This window comes from Leguminivora glycinivorella, chromosome 17 (genome assembly GCF_023078275.1).
Source record: "Leguminivora glycinivorella isolate SPB_JAAS2020 chromosome 17, LegGlyc_1.1, whole genome shotgun sequence".
Taxonomy (NCBI): domain Eukaryota; kingdom Metazoa; phylum Arthropoda; class Insecta; order Lepidoptera; family Tortricidae; genus Leguminivora; species Leguminivora glycinivorella.
Window position 1 is genome coordinate 9,432,259 of NC_062987.1, and position 8,868 is coordinate 9,441,126.

Sequence of the window (8,868 nt, forward strand, 5' to 3'; positions counted from 1 at the left end):
TACGCGTACTAACTACTGAAAGTTACAACCACTTGTAAATTGTAACTTGTAACTTCGATAAATGGGCCCCTGGGGCCCGTTTCTCGAAAGGTACAAGCCTTGTATTAAAAGTGCACGAACTGTCAAATCGTATGGGTTGTCATGGCAACACACTAGTAATACAAGGCTTGTACCTTTCGAGAAACGGGCCACTGGGCAATTTACAAGAGCGCCAATAAAATGGTGGTTCTTGACAGTTACGACTGTATATCGATAAAGGATGTTACTCATACAATCAAAGTTTTGTTTACATTCGTGCAGCTTTCGTGATCGACCTGGGGGCCGATTTTTGAATCTCACGGCGTTCGAATTCAGAAAATTGTCACTGAAAAATAATAGGCAATTCACCGTTTTCAACCGGTATTTTAGTGACAGTGAGACTCAAAAATCGGCCCCCTGTACGTAAACGCGTAGATATTACTGATTTGTATCCCTTTACACCCGTATTTTCTAAAGTATAGAGGAATAAGTAAGGGAAGAGTTGTAACCCCATACGTCAGTAAATGCGAGTTATTTGTATAGGCATAGTTCAGTGACATCTAGCGACAATCACGCGTCAATCACGCGTCAACTAGCGTAAATTATCAGTACTGCTACTTGTCAATAGATGTCGCGACGAACGAAAAGTCTAATGCTCACCAATTTTTAGCTAATATTACAATATTATTCATCAGTATTCTGTTTTTAATTCCTTCTGCTTGTAATATAAGTTGTAAACTGTTCTAATATTAAATGTTAAATTTTTGGCAGACGAGACACTGTGACACCTAGTATCGAGCAATGGTACTGATAATTCACGCTATTTGACGCGTGATTGTCGCTAGATGTCACTAAACTATGCCAATACAAATAACTCGCATTTACTGATGTATGGAGTTACAACACTTCCCTTACTTAGGCCTGATTTAGACGGCGTGCGAACTCGTATGCGATTTTAGTTACATTGCGCGCTGTTGAGGTTACATAGTGTAATAGCACTCATATGCGAGTTCTCGTACCGTCTAAATGGGCCCATATTCCTCTATGGTTGCGAGTGAATAAATTAACTGGGGCCTGAAACTACCTACTAGTAAAGTAGTGAAAGTACGTACCTATATTGTATGCTCGCTATTTAAAACGACCAAGATTGGGCCACAAAAATGCCAATTATTGTAAGGGGCGATCTACACACGCGCCTCAACCACGCCCGTGTTACGTCTTACCTATACAAAATGTAGTGAGGAGACGTTTTTTAAATTACACTGGGGCGGCGCGGCGCTAGCGTCCGTTCCGCGTCTTATGACGTGCGTCGCCTGTGTGGGGGTTGCCGCTTAGGTGGCACTCAAAGTGCAAGGAGTCAAGCCTATTGTGGGAACCTCACTATTTACGTTTATGTGTACAGTTCCTCAACTTCTTAAATATTACACATAGGGAAATTTCAGAAAATCTTAAATGTCTACAGAAAGAAGAAAAAAAAAGGTTTATTAGGGTATACATTTATTCTGCCGAATTATAAAAAAAATATGTAAGAAAATTTAAGTTATATAAACTTGATGTTCTTTGAGGAAAAAATCTTATGTTTACGGTGTGATACTATACAGCACGACCACGAAAGATTTTATTAATTCTGATGCGGTACAAATTCACGAAAAAAAATGTACTTTTTTGTACTGACGTTTAAAAAAAATGTACCCTTATGATTTTGGAGTTTCGACATAGGGCCCGTGGTCGTGCTAGGTAGGTACTCCCTGGCACGACCACACTATATTTAATGAGATTTTAAATTTCTGTTGCAGTACAAATTCACGAAAAAAAATGTACTTTTTTGTACTTACCTTTTAAAAAAAAATACCCTCATGGTTTCGGAGTTTTGACATGGGGTGTGGTCGTGCTAGATAGGTGGTACTTCCTGGCACGACCACACTATATTTATGTTTAATTTGATGGTCAAATGAATACTAAACAAGTGTTTTGAAATTGTACTATGTAAATTACTTCAAAAACTTAGTGCGGTCGTGCCAGGGAGTACCTATCTAGCACGACCACAACCCATGTCGAAACTCCGAAACCATAAGGGTACTTTTTATAAAAAGGTAAGTACAGAAAAGTACATTTTTTTTCGTGAATTTGTACCACTACAGAAATTAAAAAAATCATTAAATATAGTGTGGTCGTGCCAGGAAGTACCACCTATCTAGCACGACCACACCCCATGTCAAAACTCCGAAACCATGAGGGTATTTTTTTTAAAAGGTAAGTACAAAAAAGTACATTTTTTTTCGTGAATTTGTACTGCAACAGAAATTTAAAAACTCATTAAATATAGTGTGGTCGTGCCAGGGAGTACCTACCTAGCACGACCACGGGCCCTATGTCGAAACTCCAAAATCATAAGGGTACATTTTTTTTAAACGTCAGTACAAAAAAGTACATTTTTTTTCGTGAATTTGTACCGCATCAGAATTAATAAAATCATCCGTGGTCGTGCTGTATAGTATCACACGTTTACGGTGTGATACTATACAGCACGACCACGAAAGATTTTATTAATTCTGATGCGGTACAAATTCACGAAAAAAAATGTACTTTTTTGTACTGACGTTTAAAAAAAATGTACCCTTATGATTTTGGAGTTTCGACATAGGGCCCGTGGTCGTGCTAGGTAGGTACTCCCTGGCACGACCACACTATATTTAATGAGATTTTAAATTTCTGTTGCAGTACAAATTCACGAAAAAAAATGTACTTTTTTGTACTTACCTTTTAAAAAAAAATACCCTCATGGTTTCGGAGTTTTGACATGGGGTGTGGTCGTGCTAGATAGGTGGTACTTCCTGGCACGACCACACTATATTTATGTTTAATTTGATGGTCAAATGAATACTAAACAAGTGTTTTGAAATTGTACTATGTAAATTACTTCAAAAACTTAGTGCGGTCGTGCCAGGGAGTACCTATCTAGCACGACCACAACCCATGTCGAAACTCCGAAACCATAAGGGTACTTTTTATAAAAAGGTAAGTACAGAAAAGTACATTTTTTTTCGTGAATTTGTACCACTACAGAAATTAAAAAAATCATTAAATATAGTGTGGTCGTGCCAGGAAGTACCACCTATCTAGCACGACCACACCCCATGTCAAAACTCCGAAACCATGAGGGTATTTTTTTTAAAAGGTAAGTACAAAAAAGTACATTTTTTTTCGTGAATTTGTACTGCAACAGAAATTTAAAAACTCATTAAATATAGTGTGGTCGTGCCAGGGAGTACCTACCTAGCACGACCACGGGCCCTATGTCGAAACTCCAAAATCATAAGGGTACATTTTTTTTAAACGTCAGTACAAAAAAGTACATTTTTTTTCGTGAATTTGTACCGCATCAGAATTAATAAAATCATCCGTGGTCGTGCTGTATAGTATCACACTGTTTACAGCCCAGCCACGACATTGGTCTAAGCGCGACAGCGGTGAGCGGCAGCCATACGTGCGAATGAAAAGTCCCATCGCTGTGTCTCGCTCCAATGTATGGGCGCCGCTCACCGCTGTCGCGCTTAGACCAATGTCGTGGCTGGGCCGTTAACACATGGTAGTTGCTATCATATTCACTGTCATAGACCAAAGGAAGCAAATGACTACGCGTATGCTATAGCATACGTGTCCACGAATGTGTTAATTCTTCAACCTTCGTAGATCGTTATCTCTATCATATGTTTACGCTTCATCATATTAGCGATTTTATTCCTTCTCTTAGCGAGGCAGCTTCATGGTCAATCCGAGGAAAGAGTAACATGAGTCACAATTTTATGGCATGTTTCGTTTATTCACGGTGCAAGTTCAACTGATAATCACTAAATAAGTGTTACTTTCCCGATATATGCATAGATCCTTTCATTTGCAGCTGTAGTGCAAATAAACACTCAATGAAGTTGTGACTCGTTACTTATACCAAAGAGGATCGAGTATTAAAGAGAGTTACTGTCAAAGCAAAATGTGTAATCATAGCGCATAGACTGCCATCACTCGACACAAGCTTAAAACTTCTGAACCTCAGTCTTGACAATTTAGCCCATATTGTTGGCTTGATATGTGTTAAAATGACAAATATTAATATTAGCGCCATCTAGCTGAGCGTACCCCAAAGGTGTAATGCCATCTAGAGCACCGTACCTTTTTCTGTATGGTACTGAGGTACGTTTTTTTCTTAGACTTTATCTGTCTATACGGAGTTATATCTGACTTTGCTTATACTTGGTAGCAAGGGCCACATAAAAGGCAAGTCAATATAACGAACCAGAAAAAAATCACGGTAAGAACCTCTCATACTCCATAAAGAAGGTGCATTTCCTGATGGTCTCCCAAGCTTTGCTGCAGTACTGGAACCAGGAGCGTTCGGACAGGTTCGGGACATTCGTGATGGGGTGCCGATGGACGCCGAGGACCATCCAACGGAGACGCTTGGCTAGCTCCTCGAAGGTGGGGTGGCCGCGGTAGATCTCTCGGTTGTCTGAAGCAAATACTATTGTCAAAGACCATAGATTAAATATAAGAAGATTATGATCTTCTTTCGCACCTCATATGACAGTCCGCATTAGGAACGTTGTGAATCGAGTCTCCATACATTTACATGCTCGAGTTCAGCTGGAGGTGGGACTTTGTTCCAACATGGTGAGGCCGTATAACTACGACTTACCGAAGTCGTCGTAGATCTCTGGTAAGAGGAACAGGTTGAGCGGCGGTCCGCAGGTGTCCAGGCTGCAGCCCTGGCAATCTGCGCTCAGGCCGTTGCGGTTCGAGTCGCTGTACATGTACATGCCAGAGTTGAGCTGGAGGTGAGACTTTTGGAACGCTTTCCTGGAAGAAGAGTGATCCAGTAAGAGTATGCTTACAAATTATACTTAGCTTACAATTCACACACTAGAAACTTCATTAGCTCAGCCTCCAATAAGTAATAACCTAAAAATAAGACCGCTACTTTATTGCTCTCTCTGATCTATCCTAGGTAAGCTTTGAAACTTACCTAGATCAGGGGCCATGAAATATGCAACGGCTCTTCAGGGGTCTCTGCGTTGCGAAGCCTCGCCATTTCACAACTCGTTTATAACGCAACACACATTATTAAAACGGGACGCAGCGCAAAGTGGTAACATATTGCGTCGCGTCGCGTTTTGATAATGTGTTTCCGTATAAAGGCATAGTGCAAAATCAGCATCGGCCTTACGAACCCACACCTAACGACCTTTGTTCGTATGCTCACGCGGAGTTACGGCGAGAATAAACTAGTTCTTTATTTTAACTCGTTTGTTTTATTCTATCTCGCCGTCAACCGTAGCACTGGCGCCCAACGTGGGGTCACATTAGATTATAATTTAGAGAAATGTGACTGGTCTTAAAATTTTACATCAAAGAGGTTTTGAAGGTGATTTAGGTATTAGTTGCGAATTATACCTGTATAAGTCCTGCATACTCTTAACTGCTTCCGGAGTGTAGTCTTCAAGTTGGCACCGATTATGCAGCAGTAACAAATGTGGGTGACTTTCGCCAGATGAGGCCTCTTCGGAACTGGCACAGCTTGATGCTGATAATGATGGTTTCAGCATCTCGGCTGTTTGAAGGTATCTAAAATAGACCAGGGTAGATAATGAGATAGGAGAACAGAAAATTAAATTGACAAACAAGGCTCAAAGCACAATTTGCAAGCACCTTTTGTTAGATAACCCTCTGTACTCTATAAATGAGTACATGGAATTGAATTTGTGATAGCATGCATTTGATTACTCTGACTTCGGATTTTATTTCATTTGTTAATTTTATTGTGCTTTGTGTATTTCTCTTTGTAAATGACGATCCTTATTGGGAGAAACTATTCATTTTATTATTTTCAATTCATAATGTAATTTTTGACGATCATGATGAGAAGATAAACATAACTTTGGCATGTAACAAATTTATAGTGTAATTTTTATCATGAAATAAAGAAAATCTAAATCAATGGAAATAGTATAATTAAATCTACCTAGAAAGACAAGACTTCCTAAAACCACATTATTCGATTAGTATAAAAAGGCGAAATATCAACAATAGTATGAGAATCGTAACATTGAAAAAAATAGGAGCTGGTGAGGGTACCACTATCCACCTATTCAGCCAGGTAACAAACAAATAATCTGTATCATATCTGATTCTTTTTATTTATTGACACACCGCAATAAAGAGTACCCTGTCTAGCTTGTAAGGGCCTTATCACGCGATTTGCGTGCGGGTTGAAAGCGAAGCAAACACGCAGCGAGTGCACAGTGAGCGCACAGCGAGTGCACAGCGAGTGCACAGCGAGTGCGCAGCAAGTTCCTTATTTGCAGTTAGCAAATTATATATAACATTTTTATAAAAAAGAATCCCAAAAGTTTCACTCCTAAAACGGACATTACCTTATAAAATTGTAGTCCGTAAACCAGTCCTGCACCGCTACAAGGACATGGCATATCGCCATAAGGAAAGACGCAACTTGGAGGCAGTCCACTGTGACCACATTCGCGCTTCGGGCTGTTATGGGATTGATGTTCGTCTCTTCTATGAGTGCGGGTGACCAGAGCGCTTGGCAGTCAAGCAGGATCACTCGGTCTGTGGTTACATACATGTCTATACCTGAAATGTAGTTGGATTGCATTAATTGCTTTATTGTTTGAGTCAGTGGTCTCAAAACTGGGGCCGCATGCTGTTTTACCACTTAACGAGTTCTGAAGTCATTGGAAACACCATCTGCAGCTCATTGATATGCCTAAGGCACTGGTCCCACCACGAGCTAGTAAGCTATGAGCTACCGGCTATAAAAACGAACAAAAGATGAGCACCCCCATGTAAATAAAAGAGACACGGCGATGTTTATAGTTACTCGCCCAGCGGTGAGCTATCAAAATCGCTGTGTCTCTTTTATTTGCACGGGAGTGCTTATCTTTTGTTCGTTTTTATAGCCGATAGCCCATAGCTTGCTAGCTCGCGGTGGGACCAGTGCCTAAAACTAGTCTAGTGTGTTCTCTTCTCAATTGTTTTCATCCCTGATTTTTTTAAATTAGTACATCTCCTTTAAGCCAATAAGTGTATGGTGGGTGGGATGACAAAAGCTTACAAGTACTAAGATGAACATTTACGTCCTTTTTCATAATCTCCGGTTAAAGCCATCTGGCAGATAAAAAATAACACTTTCTCTTTCTTTCACCTGCAAGAAGAAAATGAGTGTTTTTCCGCTTAGATAGCTTTAATTGGAGATTCTGAAACAGGCCCTTATATTATAAAAATTACCTTTTGTACAATGTACTCCTCTTTCAATCTGATCAATGTCTTGCATTTTGAACTTGAAGAAACTGTTTTCCACCTTCCCATTTATTTCAGGAGCCTCATAAAAGTGGAGGCCATCTATTTGATTTTCTAGTGACGATACATCATTGCCATCAAAAGCGAGGTTGGTTGGGATGTCATGAGAGTTTAGAATTTGTGTACACAAATCTGGTATTGGGTTGTTCTGGGCAATTAGGTTAAGGATCATGGATTTACCAACACCTTGAGTACCTGTTGAGATAAAAAGGTTATAATTATTATTTCATTACTGATGATTGTTCATTAAGTGGCTTATTCATCCATATTAATATTATAAATGGGAAAGTGTGTGTGTCTGTTTGTTTCTCAATTTTTCACAGCAAAACAGAGAGACGGGTTAAAGTGATTTTTTAAGTGGAGATAGTTGAATGAATGGAGAGTGACATAGGTTACTTTTTGTCTCTTTCTAACGCGAGCAAAGCCGCGGGCAAAAGCTAGTTAAGAATATTCTTGTTCAAGGAGTGCCGAAACGTGCCTGCGACCTCGTCCAATAAGCCCTGAGGCGGCAATCGAGGGGTTTTAGTGGGTACACCATGGGTCTCATTAGTCTATATGGGAGTCCCACATAACCACCCCAGGCCGGTCCCTGCGCCTGGGATGGTATGCGTAACGCATTTCCACTCGTTAAAAAAAAAAGGTCTGCTTGACACTAATACAGAAAAGCAAATGGCTGCTCACCTATTATTCCGACAACAAGATAGTTGACACTAGAGTCATGTAGGAACTCTAATGCTGCACTGTTGAACTCCAAGTTTTCATCCAAAAGCTTTACTGGCTCAGTCATGTACTTTAGAGGAGCACTTGGCTTCTGCTCTGAAATTATATGAAAATAATTTATTACAACAATAAAATACTTCCATTCCAATTTTTTTTTTTGTAAAAAGGTGCCCTGGGTTTTGAAGCAAATAAGGCAACAATGAAATACCTATAATTTTCTTCTCCTTGTTTTCATTTTGAGCGATTTTGGAGGGTTGTGGCCCTTCATTTTCTGCAGCCTGGACATTAGGGCTCACCGGTCGCTCTTCTTTTGGTGCACTTTGTTCTCGGGTCTTCAAAAGTATGGTTGGTGGTTTTTCTTTTTCTTTCGGTGGATCTTTGGTAGTATCTCGGTCTGATTTCAATATGACTGGCCTTTTCGGAGCACTGGACTCCTGAAAAAATAGAAAACGTTAGCATTCACGAGCGGTTTGCAAAATTGGATACAATTATTTAAAGCTGCAAATAAATTTACCTTCGAAAGGAATATTTTCTTTTTTTTATCTGCCATAATATTTAGTCTATAATATCAACAGCTCACACAACTTAATTATTTTACACGTTTCACGTTTTAGATCCTTGTTTTTCTATACATCCTGTCGTACTCCTACAAAGCGATTCAAGCGAAGCCTGACTGTCATCTGTCACCCTACTGTCAATTAGGACATTTGACATTGACGTTTAATATCGATCCAATCCACGCTGAAAATACATGTAAAC

At 39.7% G+C, this 8,868-nt stretch overlaps 1 protein-coding gene across 2 annotated transcripts; it reads right to left on the reverse strand.

Moving 5' to 3' along the window:
- Nucleotides 1–3,487: 3,487 nt before the first annotated feature.
- On the reverse strand, nucleotides 3,488–8,786 carry LOC125235257 (nonsense-mediated mRNA decay factor SMG9-like). Of its 2 annotated transcripts, XR_007178064.1 has the most exons (9): nucleotides 8,624–8,786; nucleotides 8,318–8,543; nucleotides 8,071–8,205; nucleotides 7,318–7,584; nucleotides 6,447–6,663; nucleotides 5,467–5,637; nucleotides 4,712–4,872; nucleotides 4,270–4,525; nucleotides 3,488–3,967 (listed from the first exon to the last, which is right to left on the reverse strand). XR_007178064.1 is itself a non-coding variant. In XM_048141754.1 (8 exons), exons 1-8 carry the CDS (start codon nucleotides 8,657–8,659, stop codon nucleotides 4,323–4,325), a joined length of 1,416 nt encoding a protein of 471 aa, XP_047997711.1. In that variant the 5' UTR covers nucleotides 8,660–8,786; the 3' UTR covers nucleotides 4,130–4,322. The 2 variants fall into 2 exon arrangements, 1 of the variants encoding a protein (XP_047997711.1); XM_048141754.1 differs by lacking the exon at nucleotides 3,488–3,967 and having other exon boundaries at nucleotides 4,130–4,525.
- Between the last annotated feature and the right edge of the window lie 82 nt (nucleotides 8,787–8,868).

What these genes read in the sequence shown, in the direction of transcription:
- LOC125235257 (XM_048141754.1), bottom strand. Translation starts at nt 8,659, where the DNA reads ATGGCAGATAAAAAAAAGAAAATATTCCTTTCGAAG. An exon ending in AGAAAATATTCCTTTCGAAG is followed by an intron (nt 8,544 to 8,623) that starts GTAAATTTATTT and finishes CTATTTTTTCAG; the next exon opens with GAGTCCAGTGCTCCGAAAAG. An exon ending in CAAGGAGAAGAAAATTATAG is followed by an intron (nt 8,206 to 8,317) that starts GTATTTCATTGT and finishes ATATAATTTCAG; the next exon opens with AGCAGAAGCCAAGTGCTCCT.